Raw genomic sequence first — 23,122 nt, 5'->3', positions numbered from 1 at the left:
TACCAATATACCAAGTTAAATGCTTAGATTAGATCATGAAAATGAAAAAAAAAATTGATTATTTTTGTAACTAAAAAAAAATTGATTATTTTTATAACTAAGCCTTTGATAATGCATTACCTATTGATTAATTTCATCATATAAAGCTTTCAAACAAATAAAACATTTTTAAAATAGCCATCTAGGAATAATAAATTATGCAATTTAAAAGAAATTTCTTTTGTACATTCATATTTGCTTTGTAAGATCTTATCATATGTTACAATGAAGCTGGGGTAAGATGTCTTTAATGAGCCATTTTGACATGTATTTGTTCGCTTGATGTGTAAAATGTGATCCATCCCAAAACACATATTCTTTAGGGTTTGAACAAATAGGTACTCCATGAGCTCCGCACATTTTTTTAATTGAGGGATTATAATTAAATCTTCCACCAATCCCACAACAACCTTTTTTAAGTGATTTGAATCCTGCACAATGTAAAAAAAAAAAGTTATTAAAATATTTTGCATAAATAACCTCTATATGTTATAATTTAGAAGATTTAAGAGGTTTTAAAGTCATTAACCAAGATTGGAAAAATTATCCAAAATCCACTCGAGAGCACCGTAAAGATCTCCATATATAATGTGTATGTGAGGATTCTTCTTTCTTATTTTTTGCAATGCAACTTGTAGATGATTGTTGTGATACATAAAGAAATCATTGTAGTCTTTTAAACAACCATGTGAATCATAAGAAGACTTGTTTGAAGAAAATGCCGTAAGGAAGCTTGGTGCACAACCCAATTGAAATGCTCCAGGTACAACCACTTGATAAGCACCATAATCAATAACTTTCTACAATCAATTAAAGAAATAGAATTAATTAGACCTAGTTGAATTAAAATAATTAAGGCTATATATCATATAATGTAATGCAATGCAATATAATCAATCATACTATATAATGGACAAACTAATAATTAGTTATGATTACTAGATGATCTTAATTTTATTTCATATTTAGTTTATTTTATAGTAGTAATAATTACTTTTGATTACTAGATGATTAATAGTGGCTGCAATGATAATGGTGATAGTAGTAACAACGACTAAGTTATGGAAGCAGTAGTAGCAATAATGGTGACAACGACGATGGTTGTTGTGGTAATAGTATTAGTAATGACCAAAAGATGACAGTGGTAGTTGTAGACATAACCAAATAGTGGCAGTGGTAGTTGTCATGATGGCAGCGATTACAACCTATTGCAATGCTTGAGCATAGGTCATTGTTAGGTGGTGATGGTGTAGCGTATTTGAATTGTGATGATACTAGTAGCTATGAAGATGGTGACAAGGTGCTAGTCATGGATACAGTTGATTAGTGATGGCAGTCAATAGCAAAGATATTAGCTATAGTGGTAAGTGGCAACTGTGATAGTGGTGGTGGTGACTTCGTGGCAATATCCATAATAGAATAAGTGTTGTTGGTAGTTATTGCCAATAAATAAAATAAACCAAACAAGTAATCATAACTATATCTATTTTTGTATATAATTCGTTATAAAATATAATCGGTTTACATTATATATAATTATCATTCCATCTCATTATGTTAATTTTTTTGTGCTACCAAATAAAATAATCAAATATACAATGTAATTATGATTATATTGCATTTTTAATTCATGTATATATATATAAAAAAATCTAAAGTTACTCTCATTGCAAGAAAGCTAAAGGTGAACTTACTCGAATAGCCGTCTTAATGGACTGTATAACTCTTGGCACCATGACCTTTACCTCTTCAATACTTTTTCCATATTGAAATGCAATGATATAATCATTGCATCCAATTGTCCCAATCATGTAAAGAGCATGTTTAAGTTTTCTCTTACATTCTATTAGACAAAGAAATAAAAGTGATTGATTAATTTATAGTATTATTAATAAAGTATTAATTAACATAAGGAGAAAGATGACCACCTTTTTTGTCATTGCAAATTGCAGACAAATGTTTCTTTAACCATTTATTTTGTACATAGAGAGAACTATTAGTGTATGGAAGTGGGATATGCCAGTTTATTATGGTTTTAATGGACGATGCAGTGGCTCCAGCAACGGCAAAATCTACTCCGTGGCTGAAAGTTGAATTTGGATTCTCGTATGGCTCTAGTAGTGGAAGACCAGCCGATTGAGCTGTAATTTTTTTTGAAAAAAGTAATCACATTTGAAATTTTAATATTTTTTTAATAGAAACAAGTCAGCAATATATACATGAAAATTATCATGCAGAAAAATAATGAATTTAAATATATAATATTGAACCATGATACAAAATTTATGTATGGATTTTAAATTAATATAATATTATTTTTATTTTTATTTTTTTTTCTTGGTATAAACATCAATATTAAAGTTAAACCCACTAAATCAACCCAAGGAATATTAACTAAGATAAACTAAAATTACAAAGCATAAATAAATATCTATGGTGGAAAGGATAGAAACTATATAAGCCAAAATATTGAATATCTTCAATAGGATGAATATATCATTTAGAAACTTATTTATCATTCAGTATTTCCATTTAATGCAATTTGGCTACTAAATTTCAATTAAATATGATTGAAAAGGTAAACAATTTGTACAAGATTGTAAAGATTTGGAGGAAAAAAAAAGATAAATATTAATAACAATCAAAACAGCTTTTTGATTTAGTTAATTACACTAATCAACAAATCAAATGAAAACCATATAAATCAATTTTCTAATAAAAATCTACCAAATTAATGTAAAACTATTACTTACCAATATAATCAATTATTAGATATCCATCTGAGGATCTACCAGTTGCTTTGTGAATTGTTTGACCATAAGGAAATCTTGCATGATAAAGTTGAGGCATTTCTACAATAGAATTACCCGTATCTGATATTGAGTCTCCTAATTGATATATTGCATCAAATTTGCATGCCTTGAGATCCTTAGCATCACACGAATAAGATTGAATAAAGATGAAAATAGAGTTGATAAACAATGCAAATAAAAAGCCCATTTTAGAGGAACTCAGTGCTTGAATTACAATATTGTATTTTGGCACTTTTTCCTCTATATTAGATCTTAAGGAGACTAATGTTTTATAGACATGTTATGATAATAAACTAACTAACAAGTGATTAAGAAACACAAAATTTTAAACTAACAAACAACTTGATAAAATTAGATGTTTTATATATTATATGTACTCATTATGACAGAAATATACAGATTAAAATAGATGATATTTTTCTATAAACATAATATTAAAAGAGGTTATTTGTTTATTTATTTTTATTTTTTATTTTTTGACCTATATTTTTACGGAACATTGTTTATTTCACTCTATTTAGGTTTCTGTATGAGGTGTAAGATGACCAAATCATGATTAATTTAAGAATTTGTTACAATTTTAATTCAAAACTAATTTCTAATATCAATTTAGCGCAAGCATATCTAATCTTATGTGGTAGCTCAAATGGTATCATTATTAATAAATGGTGAGACTTACAAAAACATCTTTAAACTTCTGAAACAAAAAGAATGCAATAATAACTATTTTGGTCCTATAAGTCTTCCAAACCCCATAATAATCACAACATAATTTCATCCAAGAAAATGACCATTTTATCTTGCTCAATTTCCATTCAGAAAAACTCAATCAACTTGCAATAAGTATTTAATTTCACAAATGAGAAGCTCAACTCATCCAGAATATTAATAAATTAAGATTATTAGAAGACACATTTTACCTTATGAGGGAAAAATAGTCTACTCCAAGATTTCAGCCAAATCTTGTAAGAGTAATCTTGAGTCAGCAAATATCGTTTGAGTGTTCTTTTATATTTAAATAAGTACATAAAAAGATATAATAAAAGTAAATTCCTCACTAAGATAGAATGACCACAAAGAAAATCAAATCCGTAGTAAACGCTTCACTCAATCACATTAGAAAAAGTGAAAAATCTAAGTTAATTTGCCACAGCACGTAAATCTAAGTGATAAATCTATCGTAAACATTTATCGATAGAATTTCATATCCTATCTTATCTAGGATTCCTTCTCTTATCTTGTTTAGAATTTCTTATCCTATCTTATATAGGATTTCACATCCTATGCTAAAAATAATTCTATCTAATTCGCTATATAAGGAGCTCAAAACTATGTTAGTGTCTCAATAGTCAATTCAATTATTTATTCTGTACTCGTATTGAATTAAGCATCGGAGAGGTTACCAAGCTAATCCACACAGGGTTCTATCTTGTTTTGCAAGTTCATATCTAAAAAAATATAATGCAAACAACATCATCGGTGCCATCTGTGAAAAAATAATATAAAAGTTGTGTTTCTCTTATTCTATTCGTACTATAAATTTAAAAGAGAGAGCGAAATAGATGGCTTGCATTCTGCAACAACTCCACGAAGAAAACTCTTATCTTATTTTATCAAATTCATAGTAGAAATCTTATGTAATTTATTTATATGTTCCTCCTAAAACTCATCTATAATAGTTAAACAATAAGATGAATAATAAATTTTGTCAAAAATAAATATGTATTTAGGTTGTAATTTATTAATTCTCATACTACTGATGCAAGATTTTTTTTTTCAAAAAGAAAAAAAAATCCTCATTACTCTTGAGTGAATGTTGAGTCTTACAAATTATTGGTTGATATGGCCTTAATAGTAGTGGTGGCCCTCATATGAATAAATAAATTTGTCCTATGACTTTGGTTGTGAGAATTTCATTGGAAGATCCAATCTAAGCCACCATGTTCTTTAAATAAATCAAAATTATGATACAATGGAAGATTTGTTGAGTTTACAAATTAACATTAGTTTATCGTTACAGTGACTTTTAATTTTTTAATATTAAAGTAAATGTTGTAGTTATTTTATTGATTGGGTAGTTGATGCAAGGAGAAACTTTCTATTGCTCAATTGCAATCCAACTAAATAGGAATGAAAGTACGCATACTTTTAGCAATATCTACAAAAGCCAACATCAATTACTTTTCTATGATTCGTTGTATGGTTCAAAATTACCAAGATACCATTTTGTCGATCCTTTGATGATGTGAGGCCATTAGAACTTTATTTATTTATTTATTTTTATTTTTCACAACTTTGCCTCAAAACTTGATTTGTTATAAGAATTTTCTCTTTATTTATTTATTTCTTTCCAAGCATGCCGTCAAAAGAGTAATGAGTAGAAGAACATTCATTACTTACAATAACATAAACTGTCATTAGTTAATCAAAGTACTTGGTGCTCTAACTTGTTTTGCATATCTTAATCCACATGAAGAGCTGGTGCAACATCATTGGCACTGCCTATAGGGAAAATCTATTTTCTCATAGGAACACAAATTCTATGATTATTTGTTCTAGCTCCTTCCTTCATCAAAGGCCTCCTATTGACTCTAGCCATGGTGTTGAAAACAATAATTCTACTAAATCGATCAATGGCATAAATGGTAATGTGATGAGCATTGGAAACCTATAGATTTATGAATCAATGACCCATGTGTAACCCCTTCAAAAATTAAAATTGTTAGCTGAATTTTTTAAGAAACAAGAAGGGTATTGAATGACCCATCATTTTTTTTTTTTTTTAGAAATAAAACTCCTAATAAATCTAATCAAGTTGTTGAGTTTTAGTTATATTCCTTCTATAAGTTAGTGAAGGGTCTAGAATCTTATCTATTTTTACTTTTTTTTTTTCCTTTGGTTTGTACTTTGCTCAATTGATTAGTTAATAAAAAAATAGTATCTACAACTTTATTTTGAGCTTTTTTAGAGAGTCATTTGGGTTGACATATTTATTTAAAGCGAACATCAATATTCTCTAGCTTGGATATGATAGAAATTATTATTTCCAACTTTGAGCAAGTAGGATTATTATGTTTATATTTTGTTAACAATAGAGTGAAAAACATGCATATATTAGGCTTTCATATATTAGGCTTTGCATATAATTTTTGATATAAAAGAATTTCAATTGAAATATAATTTTTCCTTATGTCGTTAAAGGTATGTGTTTGATCTCTTAGAAAAATTTGCAATTGTAAAGTGACAATTCTCATGTAACTATTGTAAACTATGAAAAAAACTAACCATTTACGTAATAGATCGTTGAATTACAATAACTATACTAGACTCATAATCTATGGGGAACAACTAAATACAGTTAATGCGTGCTAAGCCTATGACTGCAATAAATAATATTGTTAAATCAATTGATTTTGTAAAGGCCAGCTGCTTGTTTGAGCTAAGATAGAGATCCCACATCAGTAAATAACAAAGTGGTACAGGAATATATATATATATATATATATATATATATATATATATATATATATATATATTCTAACTCTGAATTAGTAGATAACTTAGGTTAACTATTTTGGTACAAATAGAAAATGAATCGAAAAGTTATTTAAATAAGTTTTTGTTGGGCTGTTATGAGTTTATTGTTAAATATTTTAATCGGTTATTGATGATTTTTAGGTTATGATACAATAATTTATAAAACATATAAGGTTTATTTAATAAAAAAAATAAGAGTATAAGATCAAAAGTTATAACTAAAAAATATTATTGATTTGCATTGACTCCATGAGACGAGTTTAAATCTATAAAATAAGAAAAATACTAAGTTTTAATAATAGTAAAAGAGAAATAATATAATCACATGTTTAGAGGTTATCTACCTATTGGGACTAAGATAACTTAACTTAGTGGGGTGTGAAATCCTAAGTTTGAAAAGATATCTTTTTATAGTAGGTATTATGCTTAGAGCACCAGTCTTGTTAAGTCTAAACTCATAAGGATTGCGACTGGGCATTGACTATGATCCTTTTTCATATTTGGATTTTGCATTTTAGGCATTGTAACGACCCGAAAACCGGACCGCTACCGGCGCTAGGATCCAGATCGGCTTAAGACCGCCGGGACCCGTAGCAAGCCTAACATACATCCTGTGAACCTGTTTAATCCCATACATGATCAACAACATACATAAAAATTAAAACTTTTCTTTCATTCATATCCTCATACACCAACTCAACCTGTACATGCACTAAACATAGTCATAATCATAAACATTGACCCCTCTGTGGGACCTCATCAATGCCCCCAATGGGTGGCATAACATGTGTTGAGTTGGTTAAACATAAAGATCATGTATTAAAAAGGGATTACAATATACTATGGTCAAGCACACTTCTAAACCTCAATATCATCATTACATTACATAACTCAACATTTTTCATGTCCACACTATCTATTACATAACCAAGACTTCATTACTCTTGCTGACCTCCTGGTCTACCCTGTACCTGCAAACCTGGGGGTTAAGGGAGAGGGGTGAGCTATAAAGCCCAGTGAGCAGAATAATAAAACAATTTAAAACATATGGCAATATGGAATGCATCACAACACAATCATATCACATCAAGGATGAAATTGTCACCAATAGTCCCCTACATGGTCCAACTATGCCAGGGGCGTAGAATGGGCCTCGCTGGTCTTTCCCTTACATAACATAATATAACATGGTCCAACTGTGCCAGGGGCGTAGAATGGGCCTCACTGGTCTTCCGTACCGTACCATCATCATCATAATATATGAGGACTAAAGGATCGTTCAACATTCATCCATATCATCAACATATTATGCAATGTAACATATTCGTGAGTCTAATGCAAACACCCTATTATATCTCATGATGCGTGAATCATGCTAAAACTGATTTATTTATTTTAAAGCATAAAGAGTTATTCCACTCACCTCTGGCTAGCTCTGACCAGACACTGGAGCAGCTGACTCACTGCTGGGGTCCTCGATTCCTCGGGTCCGAACCTATACAGGTGGACTCAAATGAGGGACCAAACATACATGAACATAACTGTAATACCCGGCTAGATTCCGGCATCGGAATCCCTACCTTCCGGCGGAATGTCCGTTGGAATATGGAATTTTGATGATGCCAGAGTCTTCTAGAGGGGTAAAATGTGATTTCTAAAATGATTTTTACTGATTTCATGGTTTTAAATGAAAAAGATTTGAGTTTTGAAAAGAAAAGACTAAGGAGGTTTTTGCCAGGTTCGGCCGCCGAAAGTGAAGTTCGGCCGCCGAACATGAGTTGGTTTTGGGAGCGCTTTTGGCCTCCGAAAGCTATGTTTGAGCAAACCAGGTTCGGCCGCCGAACCTCAAGTTCGGCCGCCGAACATGGGGGTGTTTTGCATGCACGTTAGGCCGCCGAAGGAGGTTTGGCTGGCCACCTATAAAAGCCCCTCAGACCGAAAATGGGCGAGTTTTCTCCCCATTCTCGAGCTCAGGTGTGTTCATGTCCTCCTCTAGTCGTTTTCTTGCTTTTTCTTCAAATCCTTCACGTTTTATAAGCTATATGGTTGTTTTGAAGAGTTTTAAAGCTTGGATCAAGATTTGGAGAGCTTGGAGACTTTAAGAGTTTGGGTTCTCCACATCTCAAGCTTTGGGTCGCACCAACCCTCGATCTTCAAGAGGTAAGTGTAGATCTATGCTTTCCTTTATATTTTAAGTGAGTTTTAAGAGGTTTTGATGGTTGAGCATGGGTAGATATGCATGTTAGGGTTTATGTGGGTTTATGCCCAATGTATGATTATGTGATGTTTGTGTTGGGGTTTAAGTTAGTTTTCAAGCCCCTTTGAGCTTATGGGAGAGAGTATGCATGATTGGGAGAGAGTATGTGAGGTTTGGTTTGTTTTGATGGTTTTGGCCTATGTGGGTCATAAACTATCTATGTATGCTTTAGATGTTGTTTTAGGGAGTTTAAACTTGTTTGAGCTCCTTTGTGCATAGTTAAGGATGTATGCATGTGTTTGAGGAGTTGGATGCTTGTTTTGGGGTGTTTGGAAGGTTTGGGAGGCTTCAATGCATGAGAAGCTGAGTTCTGCCCTTCTGGGAAGAACTCAGGTTCGGCCGCCGAAGGTGGTTTCGGCCGCCGAACCTGCCTTTGAATGCAGGGATTGGCCGCCTAACCTTGCCCCCGAAAGTTGAAGTTTTGGCTTGAAAGTAGACTTTCGGCCGCCGAAGGTAATGTTCGGCCGCCGAAAGTGCCTGACTTTCGTCTCTGGAGAGAGGGTTCGGCCGCCGAAGGTGCCGCCGAACCTGCCTGACTTTCGTCTCTGTCTGGGACTTTCGGCCGCCGAAGGTGCCGCCGAAAGTGCCCTGTCCAGCCTTTTCATGAGTGTTTTCTATGCATGTTTAAGTGATGCTTTAGGGGGGTTTTTGGGGAGTTGTTTATGAGTTGTTTAGAGTATGTTTGGCACCTCACTGGAGTCCACCTGTGTAGGATCGGACCCGAGGAGCCGAGGTATTTAGCAGTGTTGGCTGCTTCAGAGTTAGTCCAGAGCTATCCAGAGGTGAGTGGAACTAAACCTAATGTTTTAAATTAAGACATTAAATGTTTTTAGAGCATGATCCATGCATCATAAAATGCCATGATATGTATTAGGTTGTTTTGCATTAGAACCCACGAATATGATGCATTGCATAATATGTTGTTGATGTGGATGGATGTTGGATGATCCTTAGCCCTCAGTATGAGATGAGATAATATGATATGATATGCCATGGTATGATATGAGACAGAAAGACCAGGTCGCTCCTGGTACTATGTTATGTAAGCGAACACTAGGTGAGGCCTAATCGCCCCTGGTGTAGTTGGACATGTTATGGTATGAGTTATGTAAGCGAATACTAGGCGTGGCCTCATCGCCCCTGGTATAGTTGGACATATTACGATATGTAGAGGGCTAATGGTGACAAATTCATCCTTGATGTGATATGTTTGTGTTGTGATGCATTCCATGAAAGCATAAAATAATGATAATAATCATAAAATGAATAATAATATACCTAAAAATGGAGGAATTAAAACAAATGTTTTCATGTTTCTACTCACTGGGCTTTTTAGCTCACCCCTCTCCCCTAACCCCAGTTTTGCAGGGTCAGAGATAGTCAGGAGACCAGCAGGTTACTTCCATGGTCATGTTTATGTAATAGAATAGTAGTGGACATGATGTAACGTAAGGCTATGTATTGATGTAAAAAGAGTTGTATTGCATAATGATATTATGTTGTATGTTCAGAGTTATAGTATTGTGCTTGGCCCGAGTTGGATAATCCCTTTGTACATGAGTTTTATTTTATGTTGTTTCATGTGATGGACCGAGTTTGACATAGGGTATGCTGACCCTAGGGGTTCTATGAGTTCAGTCATAGTGCATACACAGGTCAAACGGGTTAAAGAAAAAAGTTTACAGCCTTATGTTTTAAAGTTTATGCTTATGTTGGATCATGTTTGGGATTATACCAGCTGTACAGGATGCATAGTAGGCTTGCTACGGGTCCCGGCGGCCTTATGCCGATCTGGATCCTAGCGCCGGTAGCGGTCCGGATTTCCGGGTCGTTACAATAACTCTAAACTACTCCCCATAAACCCCCTAGAACATCATGAAACAATCATAGAAAAACATGCAAAAGAGGGCTGGACAGGGCACTTTCGGCGGCAGGTTCGGCAGCCGAAAGTCCCTCTAGAGCCGAAAGTCAGGCAGGTTCGGCGGCACCTTCGGCGGCTGAAACTCCCAGACAGAGGCGAAACTCATGCATGTTCGGCGGCACTTTCGGCGGCCGAAACTCCCAGACAGAGACGAAAGTCTCCTTTCGGGGGCAGGCTTCGGCAGCCGAAAGGCTTGCCTCCCAGGCAGGTTCGGCGGCCAAAAGTCCTTCGGCTGCCGAACCTGGTTTCTGCCAAAAGGGCAGAAACTCGGTTCTTCATGCACAAAAGCCTCCCAAACTTTCCATTCATGCATAAACCTATTCTACAACACACATACACAAGCATACAAGCTCCTAGGGGCTTCAAACCATCTAAAGCCCCATCTACAACACATCAAACATTCACATTGCTCAAAAACATAACATAAACTCATAAACCTAACCATAAGCTAAACATGCATTCTACCCCATAGATCTTCATAAAACTTACTTAAAACAAGCAATGAGCTTAAGATCGGCTCTTACCTCTTGAAGATCGAGAGGGAGACGACCAAATCTTGGAGATGGGAGATTTTCAACTTCCTTGGGTCTCCAAGCTCAAAACTTGCTCAAAACTTGAAAATCTTCAAAACAAGATGAAAACTTGTGAAAATCGTGAAAGATTTGAAGGAAGAACTCAAAGATTGGTGAGGGACGGTGGAGAGCTCACCTTGGCCGAAAATGGGGAGAAAAGCTCGCCCATTTCGGCTAAGGGACCCCTTTATAGTGGCTGGCCATGCCACATTCGGGAGCCGAACGTGCCCCCGCATGCATGCCATGTTCGGCGGCCGAACTTGAGGTTCGGCGGCCGAACCTGGACTTTCCTCACTTATGCCTTCGGGGGCCTAAGGCACACCCGAAATGCATGCATGTTCGGTGGCCGAACTTGAGGTTCGGCGGCCGAACCTGGGTTTTCCTCCAAGGTTGTTTTCATGCAAAAACTCATTTCCTTTTTACTTAAAACCATAAAACACATTAAAACATTTTATGAAAACATGGTTTTACCCTTCTAGAGGTCTCCGACATCCGAGATCCCACCGGACGGTAGGAATTCCGATACCGGAGTCTAGCCGGGTATTACAGGCATGGTCTTTTATATTTCGAGTATCCAATCCATATTAGTTGGATAATTCAGTTGGGAATATATTAAGTACATTACTTAGTTTAATATGTTTGATAATCATTTTAGTGCATTTAATTTAAAAATCTTTTTATTAACATAATTTATATAATTACTATATATTATATAAGCATTAATTATAGCATTTGCTATTTTTGTCTTTAATATTTACAATGGAAATTACAGAAACACATTTACAATTTACTTGTAATTTGTTTTCTCAATATAATATTTCAAGTTTAGCAGTAGTTATTCACAAATATAATAATGCTTTCAAAAATAAACCATGATAATATGCTTGATAAGGAAAAAATAATTAAAGAACATAAAGTAATAAATTGATTAAAATAGTTAAAATTTAGAATTTAAACAGTTATTACTAAAACTCAAACTAAGGACGAAACTTACTGTTTATTAAGAAGAAACACATGTTTAATAAATCCTCTCGGAATAATATGTGTCTTTGGCATTAGTTATGAACATTAGGAGCTTAAAAATCCACCTATATGTAGATGAAAACTAGGTGCAGTAATGTGAAAGTGTAAGAAATTTAATGATTTTTTGTGGAATGAAGTAACAACTAATAAATAGTAGTTATCCCACTCACTACAACCATAAGAAAAATTATGGCTAAAATATCAAATTTACTCTTAAACTATATAGCAAGCCTAAAAATATTATATTTTAATTTTTATCTAAATTTGTCCTCAAACAAACATTAGAAAACCAAATAAAGTCATCCTTTATCTCAGTATTAAAATGTGAACTACACTCTACTCGGTCTATTTGTACTTATTTATATTTATTTAATATTTTAAATATAGTCTAGTTTTAGTTTTATAACAAAAAATTACATTTTATATTTTTAGGCCTTACTGCATACTTCAAGGATAAATTTATCCTTATTGCCGAAAAAAGCCTAAAATTTTTATTTTATGCCATCCAAATATGTCTTTGATTAGTATGAAATTGATTATGTTTTTATAAAGAAAAATAGATAGACTATAGCTAAATTTAATATATCTATGAAACTAATTAAGAATTAAATTTAAAAATAAATAAGTAAAAAAGATAAGTAATAAGAATTTATCTCTAAAAAATATTTTTATTTTTAATAATTATCTAAAGCAAATCTTAAATTTGTGACAAAATCATTCCTCTCATCTAACTAGTTACGAATAATAATTATCCTCAAAAATCATTTGTTTAATATTTTTATTTTTAAATAAAAATTAATTTAAAATTTTTTAAAATAAAAGATTTCATTAGTCTTCAAACAAAACAAATGGATGAGTTCTTTTGTTTAATATTTAAAATAGAATATTTATTAAGCCCATTCGGAACATTAAAAATGTTGGATTTAGTCCAATTAAATAATTAGAATTTTGGCTTAAAAAAAGCTTCTATAATGAAATTAGGTACATAGTCTAAAAATTTGATGTCTTGCCGTTCTTTAGTCTCTTAAGTTTTTTGAAATCCATATTATTTCATGGTATTTTCATTATATAGCTTTTTACCACTTATACAAATCATACAATGGAAGAGTTAAGATGCAATACCCGGCTAGACTCCGGTATCGGAATTCCTACCGTCCGGTGGAATCTTGGATGTCGGAAACCTCTAGAAGGGTAAAACCATGTTTTCATAAAATGTTTTAATGTGTTTTATGGTTTTAAGCAAGTTGGAATTGAGTTTTTGCATGAAAATGATTTTGGAGGAAAACCCAGGTTCGGCCGCCGAACATGCATGCATTTCGGGCGTGCCTTAGGCCCCCGAAGGCATAAGTGAGGGAAGTCCAGGTTTGGCCGCCGAACCTCAAGTTCGGCCGCCGAACATGGCATGCATGCGGAGGCACATTCGGCCCCCGAACGTGGCCTGGCCAGCCACTATAAAGGAGTCCCTTAGCCGAAATGGGCGAGGTTTCTCCCCATTTTCGGCCAAGGTGAGCCCTTCCACCATCCCTCACCAATCTTTGAGTTCTTCCTTCAAATCTTTCACGATTTTCACAAGTTTTCATCTTATTTTGAAGATTTTCAAGTTTTGAGCAAGTTTTGAGCTTGGAGACCCAAGGAAGTTGAAAATCTCCCATCTCCAAGTTTAGGTCGTCTCTCTCCCGATCTTCAAGAGGTAAGAGCCGATCTTAAGCTCATTGCATGTTTTAAGTAAGTTTTAAGTAGATTTATGGGGTAGAAATGCTAGATAGGTTATGTTGGAGTTTATGTGTTCATTTTGTGATTTTGAACAATGTGGCTTGCAAATGCATGTTTGATGTGTTGTAGATGGGGTTTAAGGTAGTTTGAGACCCCTAGGAGCTTGTATGCATGTTTTGGTTGAGCTAAATGCATGATGGTTTGAGTTGGAGGCGTTTGTGCATGTTTGAACCAAGTTTCTGCCCTTTGGGAGAAACCAGGTTCGGCAGCCGAAAGGACTTTCGGCTGCTGAACCCTCTTGTGGAGGCAGCATTCAGCTGCCGAAGCTTGCCCCCGAAAGAGGACTTTCGCCTCTGTCTGGGAGTTTCGGCCGCCGAAAGTGCCGCCGAACATGTATGATTTTCGCCTCTGTCTGGGAGTTTCGGCCGCCGAAGGTGCCACCGAACCTGCCTGACTTTCGGCTCTGGAGGAACTTTCGACCGCCGAACCTGCCGCCGAAAGTGCCCTGTCCAGCCCTCTTTTGCATGTTTTTCTATGATTGTTTCTTGATGTTCTAGGGGGTTTTTGGGGAGTAGTATAGAGTTATGTTCATGTATGTTTGGTCCCTCATTTGAGTCCACCTGTGTAGGTTCGGACCCGAGGAACCGAGGACCCCAGCAGTGAGTTCAGCTGCTTCTGAGTCAGTAGAGCTTCAGCCAGAGGTGAGTGGAATAACTCTTATGCTTTTAAATAAATAAACCAGTTTTAGCATGAGTCACGCACCATGAATGCCATGAAATATAATAGGGTGTTTGCATTAGACTCATGAATATGTTGCATTGCATAATATGTTTGATGATGTGGATGAATGTTGAATGATCCATTAGTCCCCATATGTTATGATGATGATGATACGGTACGGAAGACCAGTGAGACCCATTCTACGCCCCTGGCACCATGTAAGAGAAAGACCAGTGAGGCCCATTCTACGCCCCTGGCATAGTTGGACTGTTATGTTATGCTATGTTATGTAAGAGAAAGACCAGTGAGGCCCATTCTACGCCCCTGGCACAGTTGGACTGTTATGTTATGCTATGTTATGTAAGAGAAAGACCAGTGAGGCCCATTCTACGCCCCTGGCATAGTTGGACCATGTAGGGGACTATTGGTGACAAATTCATCCTTGATGTGATTAGTTGTGATGTGATGCATTTCATGTTACCATATGCTTTAAATGTTTTATTATTCTGCTCACTGGGCTCTTGTAGCTCACCCCTCTCCCTTAACCCTAGGCTTGCAGGTACAGGGTAGACTAGGAGGTCAGCAAGAGTATTGAAGTTTTGGTTGTAATAGATAGTGTGGACATGAAAAGTGTTGAATTGTTATGTAATGTAAATGTTCATGGATAATATTGAGGTTTAGAAGTGTGCTTGACCATAGTATATTGTAATCCCTTTTAATACATTATCTTAGATGTTTTATGATGTTTTATGTAAACCAACTCAACACAGGTTATGTCACCCATTGGGGACATTGATGAGATCCCACAGAGGGATTAATGTTTATAGTTATGACTATGTTCAGTGCATGCACAGGTTGAGTATGGTGTATGAGAGAATGTATGAAAGAAAAGTTTTAATTTTTATGTATATTGTTGATCATGTATGGGATTAAACAGGTTAACAGGATGCATGTTAGGCTTGCTACGGGTCCCGGCGGCCTTAAGCCGATCCGGATCCTAGCGCCGGTAGCGGTCCGATTTTCGGGTCGTTACATAAGAAAATAAGTGTTTATAATAATTAACAAAAATCAAATAAAATATAGATAAAATATAAGAAAATGACATCTTCAATCAATAAAAAATGTAAATGCATCAATCCCTAATTGCATATCCATATACAAGGAAAATAAAAATGGATTCATTAATAAAATTTAAACTAAAGCTTAGTTTGTTACAGGGTTGAAGTGTTAGATGATTAGGAAAAAAAAAAAAAAAAGAAGGTGAACAATCACAAAATCCCTTTATTTTCTACATACAAATTTGTTCTTCCGAAGATATTCATAAGTTTTTTTTTACTTTTTGGCTAGTCAACCTTAGTGTACTTTAAGGTTTTTTTCTAATCTCTAGCAAATATTTGAGACATTTTCCTAGCTTTTATGTTGGCATGTTAACTTTGTATTTTATTTTAGATTCAAATGGCCAGATTCATAACTTTTAACTCATATTTACTCTAGCCATTTGCCTTAAAAATTCATGAATTTTACTTTTAGCTCACAAAATTCACTTCAACAATCTCTCAAAACTCAAACTCAAGATACTTTGAATAGAGTGAGCAAAGGGCATTTATGCCTACACATATACCTAATTAAGTCTCTTGAATTTTCTCATGTTCATCTTTACCCCTATGTTTTATACTCTATTTTGTTTTTATTTTGACTAGTATTTTCATTTTTAGCATTTATTATTTACTCTAGCCATACCAAATAAATTTCATACCTGTGATAATTTATAATTACCAATCATGAAATAAAACTTTTGGATAACAATACATGGTTTTCTAAAACACTTATTAGTGAAAAAATGTGATTGCAACTATACTAATCCAATTCCTTGAAATGGTTTTAGCCCCTAACTTTTGTCATTATCAATGTTGTGTATCAAAATAAAATTGTTAACATAATAATTAATAAATGAAGAAATAGAGAGCTTCAAAATTTTAAATTGAGATATTTATTTAATTTCATAATAGTCTAATCAATCCAAACTTTCATCTATTTAATTTCATAATAGTCTAATTAATCCAAACTTTCATATTTTGGTCATGTAATCCACACTACAAGAATTATAGTTTTTAACGACAAAAAAAAATAGTGACAAATATAACTTTAACTCGTTAATGATATATACATATATATATATATATAATGTAATTAGTCATTATTATGTTAAATTTTTATGACCACAGTAAAATACTCTCATTAAAAATGAAAGTCTTGATCAGCTCGTATATCTTCTTTTTTTCTCAAAGTCTACATCAAATAGAGAATGAATAAGCTATCACTTACGGCTACTATAATATTAATAATATGACTTGTAGATTATGTAAACTCGCATTTAGTACACATTAAACTTTTCTTTTTTATTAGAAATATTGCGTACTCAATTATTATCAATATTATTATTTTCAATTACTATCATTATTTTAAAATTATTACATTGCAAAATAGTAATTTTTTTAATTTTATTTATAACAATCATATTAACTATCATTACGAAAGAAAAATTTATCGTTATTGTTATAATTATAATGACCAATTATAGTATCATCATAATTACTATAACAACTATTGTACAATATCCTTCTTAAAAATTTCTTAATGAGAGAACATTCAAAGACAACATAATGACTTAATAAAATAGTTGTTAATGAATCTCAACTACTAATTTTTAATATTTAATAACAAATTTTTCTCTCGTTAATGAAAATTTTTCTTATAGTGCAAACTATTTAAATCTTCATACAATTGACCAATTTTCAAAATGTGAGAAAATTTTATCTAAATGGTTATTTTAGTTTTATTCAATTTTTTCAACTTGTATTTTTCCACTTTATTTTCTTGACGATTCAATCTTCCTACTTCTATAAACAACTTTTAAATTTCATTTTGATATCTATTAATTAAATTATGTGGTTTTAGTCATTCACCCATGATCCACACCACCATCAAAGTTTATCGTTATATGAGTATCACAGTGAAACTATAGAAGACTTGGTAATTGTGTTAAATTTTTATTTCAAGGTTTAGTTTACAAAAATTAGATAATATCTTCACAACTTTAATAAATCTACCAAATATACCAAGATTAAATGCTTGGATTAGATCATGAAAATGCAAAAGAAAAAATTGATTATTTTTAGAACTAAGCCTTTGATAATGCATTACCTAATAATTACTTTCATCATATAAAGTTTTCAAAAAAATAAAACATTTTTAAAATAGCCATTTAGTAATAATAAATTATGCAATTCAAAAAAAATTCTTTAGTATATTCATATTTTCTCTATAATATCCTATCATATATTACATTGAAGTTGGAGTAAGATGTCTTTAATGAGTCATTTTGATATATATTTGTTTCCTTGATATGAAAAATATGATCCATCCCAAGACACATATTATTTAGGGTTTGGACAAATAGGTACTCCATGAGCTCTGTAGATTTTTTTAATTGATGGACTACAATTAAATCTTCCACCAATCCCACAATAAGATTTTCTAAGTGATTTAAATCCTGCACAAAGTAAAAAAAAAATTATTAAAATATTATGTATAAATAACCTCTATATTTTATAATTTAGAAGATTTAAGAGGTTTTTAAATTCACTAATCAAGATTGGAAAGATTATCCAAAATCCACTCAAGAGCACCGTAAAGATCTCCATATATAATGTGTATGTGAGGATTCTTTCTTATTTTTTGCAATGCAACTTGTAGATGATTATTGTGATACATAAGGAACTTATTATAATCTTTCAAAGAACCATGTGAATCGTAAGTAGAAGACTTGTTTGAAGAAAATGTTGTAAGTAAGCTTAGTGCACAACCCATTTGGAATGCTCCGGGTACAACCACTCGAGAAGCACCATAATCAATAACTTTGTACAATCAATTAAAGAAATATAATTAATTAGAGCTAGTTGAAGTTGAATTAAAATAATTAAGGTTATATATCATGTAATGCAATGTAATATTATTAGTCATGCGATGTAGTGGACAATGTAATATAGTGTGAGGTAATTGTTAATGATAATTTTAATTTTTATATTTAGTTTATTTTATAAAGGTCATAATTATTTATGATTACTAGATTATTGATAATGGATGCAATAATAATTGTAATAATAGTAATAATAGTGACCAAGTGATAGAAACAGTGGTGGCAATAATAGTAAAAATAGTAGTAACACTAACCAAGTGAGGGAAATAGTGATGGCAACAACGACGATAATAATGATGGTTGTTGTGGTGATAGTGCAAACAATAATAACAATGGCCAATTATAGTAGTAAACATAATTAAATGGTGGCAGTGGTGGTTGTATTGAGGGTAGTGATTGCAACATGATAATGATAGTAGTATAGTATATTTGAATGGTGATGATAGTAATAGTTATGACTATGGTGACCAAGTGGTAGTCATGGATGCAGCTGATTAGCAATAACAGTCAATAGTAAAGACATTAGTTATAGTGGTGGGTGGCAGCTACGGTGGTGGTTGTGGTGACTTTATGGGAGGGATGATGGTGATGGTTGTGGTGACTTTATGGGAGAGATGATGGTTCTATCCAGTGAAATAAAAAGTTGATAAGCAGTTACAATAAAATTATAATATTACTCGTCTATTTTTCATTACTTGAAATCTATTCATAATATCATCATTATCAATATTTACAAATACATCTCTTTCGATATAAGTTACCAAACAATCATTCAATAAATCATCTCTCATTTTATTGCGGAGTCGATCTTTGATGATATGCATTGCAGAAAATGTCATTTCAACTGTAGTTATAGCAACTGGTAAGAGTAATGACAATTTAATCAATGTATACACTAAAGGAAATACAATATGCTTTCTTATAGCTACCATATTTTCAGTAAGAGCTCCAATTCATTTCACATTAGAAAACTTCTTGTCCATACGCATATCAAAGACAAAGTTCTCAAATTGAGATTCAAGTTTAAGTAGAGCAACTGAAGAAAATTCACATGAATAAAATTTTGCAAGTTCAATCAATTTGCTCACATCAAATTGATCAGACTAAATTTAGACTCATTTATCATGTTGTTATTAATGTTAATTTACACATTTTCTGTCTAATTCTGTGATTTTGATCTTATTTTGCAGAAAACGGTGTAAAGAGGTAATTTGGTAAAAATGCTCTTAAAACTGCCTAAAAGAGGATAAAGGAGAACAAGTGGTTTGCCCAAGTCAAGTTGCAGCTGAAGTGAAGATAAATAAGGAAAGTACAGACAGCAGAGTAATTTGAAATTCAAATTTCAAATCTTCAAGGAGTCTTTCCCTTATTAAAAATGTGAAGGCACCTCAACATTCAATTCAGCTTATTCAGGAAGCCAAATCTCAAGAAGACACACTTGCCTCCTAAGAATTCAAAATTCAAAAGAAGGCTCCACCTCAACAAGGAAACCTAGGGCAACACTTTCAGCTATAAAAGCATCACATGAAGAGCCGTACACCTCCTTCTCCAAGCTGCCTGCCGGTTCCTCTTCCTCTTCTCTTTATTTTATTTTTTTTGTGTTTTGTTTCAGCCATGAGTGGCTGAAACCTCTTTTTCCAGTTGAAGATTCGATGAAACTTTAGTTGTTTTATGGATTGGGATATCTGAACATATTATGTTTATCTTTTATTTATCAATATTTATGCAATTTCATGCTTAATTCCATTGTTGCTTTGTTGTTTAGATCAATAAGGCCCATTGATTCTTGACTGCAAAGTGATAATTTGTTAGTTTGGATAGTTTTGAGTCCATAATTGCTTGGATTATTCAATTTGAGTCCGTAATTGCTTGGATTATTCAAACACAAGTAACTCTTGGTGTAAAAACTAAGGAAATTGCATGATCTAGCAATATCACCATACATTTAGGTAGCTAGAATTAGGTTTCTCTATTTCTTAATGCAATTGACAGTTGTTAGATGCCAAAAGCCCAAGGACGTTCCTTGGCAACTTGTTGATTAGTGAATCTATGCTTAAGAAGGGATATGGTGGTGAGAAACGTCTTCCACCTCCATAAGTAATTTATTGAATCAAATAAAGGAACCTAAGTGTCAATGATCAATCCCAACAACTGAAGTGGATCCAATTCTTCAACTAGAGCTTTTCTCATATTTGAATTTTCTTTACTTTAATTATTTGCTTTACTTTGTTGCTTTTAATTCTAGTTCAATTCATCAATCTCAAAACCCCCTTTTTATTTTGCTTTCAGTTTATTTACTTGGTCTTTGATAAGAAAAATAGGTGAGTATCAATTCCCTGTGCATTCGATCCTTTTACCACTATCTACAGTTGTAAAATTGTGGATAACCAAAAAGGTTATTTTTGACCGGCTTCGACAACCGCAAAGTCACAAATACAAAGAATGAGTCTTAGGATCAAGACATACTATACATAAAAGTAAATTTGTATTCACTTCATCAAAATGATTATTAAGTTCTTGAAGTTACATATCAATGACAGAGTAGAATAGCTCAATACGGTAGAAATGAAGATTTGTCATCTTTTCAGTTCTTCTTCTTGATCTCCCTCTCATTGTATACAAATCATCCATCTCTAGCACAACTATATCATGTTTACCACAAAATTGCACTACTTGAAGTTACATATCAATGACAGAGTATAATAGCTCAATACGGTAGAAATGAAGATTTGTCATCTTTTCAGTTCTTCTTCTTGATCTCCCTCTCATTGTATACAAATCATCCATCTCTAACACAACTATATCATGTTTACCACAAAATTGCACTACTTCAAGTAGTAAAGATTTCCAACCATCATCTCTTACAACTTGTAAATGATATTTGGAAACTTTAACTAGCTGCATAGCATTAACAATATTTTGATCCTTACTTTGCAAAGCTTGTGATAAGTCATGAGTGATTTCCAAAAATTTTCTCATGAGAAACAACACAAAAATAAATTCAAAACGACTCATAATATCTAGCAACTCAATTGCTTCACCCCTTTCTAGATCATCATTACCATTTTCACCAATATACTCAAGAACATCAATCAAAGATGAAAATAAATATATCAAATTAATTAATGTACTATAATGAGAACTCCAACAAGTATCTCCTGGTCTCTTTATTGTCATCTCTTGATTTAAACCTTGTCTAATTGCTATTTCACCAATTCTAATCCCTTCAACTACTTTCTCTCTTTGCTTTTCCCGAAGCATGTCTCTTCTTTTACAAGAACCTCCAACAATATTGCACAAATGTGCAACGGTTTTTAAAAAAATGCTTATGCTTGAATGTTTTTTAGCAATAGCAACAAGTGTGAGTTGGAGTTGATGAGCAAAACAATGGACATAATAAGCACTAGAATTCTCCCTTAAAATCAAACTCTTAAGCCCAATTAAATTTCCCTTCATATCACTAGCTCCATCATATCCTTGGCCTCTCAAACTTGATACACTCAAACCATGGGTAGAGAATAAAGACTCTATAGCCTTTTTAAGTGATGATGCACTAGTATCATTAACATGCACAATACCCAAAAATCTTTTAACAACACATCCAAATTTATTAATATAACGAATGACAACTCCCATTTGCGCTTTCACTGATATATCCTGACATTCATCAACTAAAATGGAAAATAAATCATCCCCCAAATCTCTAATTATAGCATTTGTTATTTCAACTGCACATGCATTAATGATATCTTTTTGAATGGAAGGAGCTATGAGCTTCAAATTCTCAAGAGCATTTTTCAACACCACATTATTAATTTCCTCATTACATGAAGCTAACACCTTCAACAATTGAATAAAATTTCCTTGATTTAATGACTCTTCAGACTCATCATTCCCTCGAAAAGCCAAACCTTGCATCAAGAGATAACAGAGACAAACAATCGACGCATTTAATATATAACGATACTCAATCTTTGACTTTTCTGATTATTTTAAAATAGACTCTTCAATGTGTTGAGCTTGGTTCATTAAATCTTGAAAAAGTAAACGACATCTATTATGATCACTATTATGGTCTCCTACATGTTCTCTCAATCTTTCCTTTTTTCTCTAATTAGTAAAACCTTCGGTAATAAAAGCATCATGACCCCTTTCACTACGCCCAGATAAAAAAGATAACAATATAAACAATATGCAGCATCTTTAGCTATGCTATATTCTAACAAACTCCCAAATTCATCAAACTAAGACAACAAACTCCCAAATTCATCAAACTAAGACACAATAAATCTTCTATTTCGATTTTTATCTATTCTTTGAAGAAATTTATGACTGTGTGGTTGACATGGACTTTTTAGTAGGTAAGCTCTGCGTACCTGATTTTTAATATCAGGCGAATACCTCATATGTTAGGTCGAAGTCCTCAATCAGAAGGAATATTTTCAATATCAACTTCACAATCCTCAATAGTTACTTGCTTAGGTGAAGTTGATTGAACAGGTTGATTCACCGACAATGATGACGATGCATTTGTTGACATTCTTTTAA

At 33.0% G+C, this 23,122-nt stretch overlaps 2 protein-coding genes across 2 annotated transcripts; both read right to left on the bottom strand.

Annotated features, from left to right (window-relative positions):
- Positions 1-252: 252 nt before the first annotated feature.
- LOC110607981 (acetylajmalan esterase) lies at positions 253-3,039 on the bottom strand. The gene is made up of 5 exons (XM_021747162.1): positions 2,793-3,039; positions 1,968-2,180; positions 1,734-1,882; positions 569-839; positions 253-470 (listed from the first exon to the last, which is right to left on the bottom strand). The coding sequence occupies exons 1-5, from the start codon at positions 3,037-3,039 to the stop codon at positions 253-255; spliced, it is 1,098 nt and encodes a 365-aa protein (XP_021602854.1).
- An 18,214-nt stretch (positions 3,040-21,253) lies between these two features.
- On the bottom strand, positions 21,254-23,114 carry LOC110607982 (zinc finger MYM-type protein 1). Its single transcript, XM_043955610.1, is given in 4 exon segments — positions 21,254-22,357; positions 22,415-22,737; positions 22,740-22,818; positions 23,049-23,114. Coding segments are annotated over 4 exon segments (1,572 nt in total).
- Positions 23,115-23,122: the final 8 nt, after the last annotated feature.

This window comes from Manihot esculenta, chromosome 4, assembly GCF_001659605.2.
Source record: "Manihot esculenta cultivar AM560-2 chromosome 4, M.esculenta_v8, whole genome shotgun sequence".
NCBI classification, from domain to species: domain Eukaryota; kingdom Viridiplantae; phylum Streptophyta; class Magnoliopsida; order Malpighiales; family Euphorbiaceae; genus Manihot; species Manihot esculenta.
Note: the sequence above shows the minus strand (reverse complement) of the source record. Positions and strands in the feature narration are given on the sequence as shown.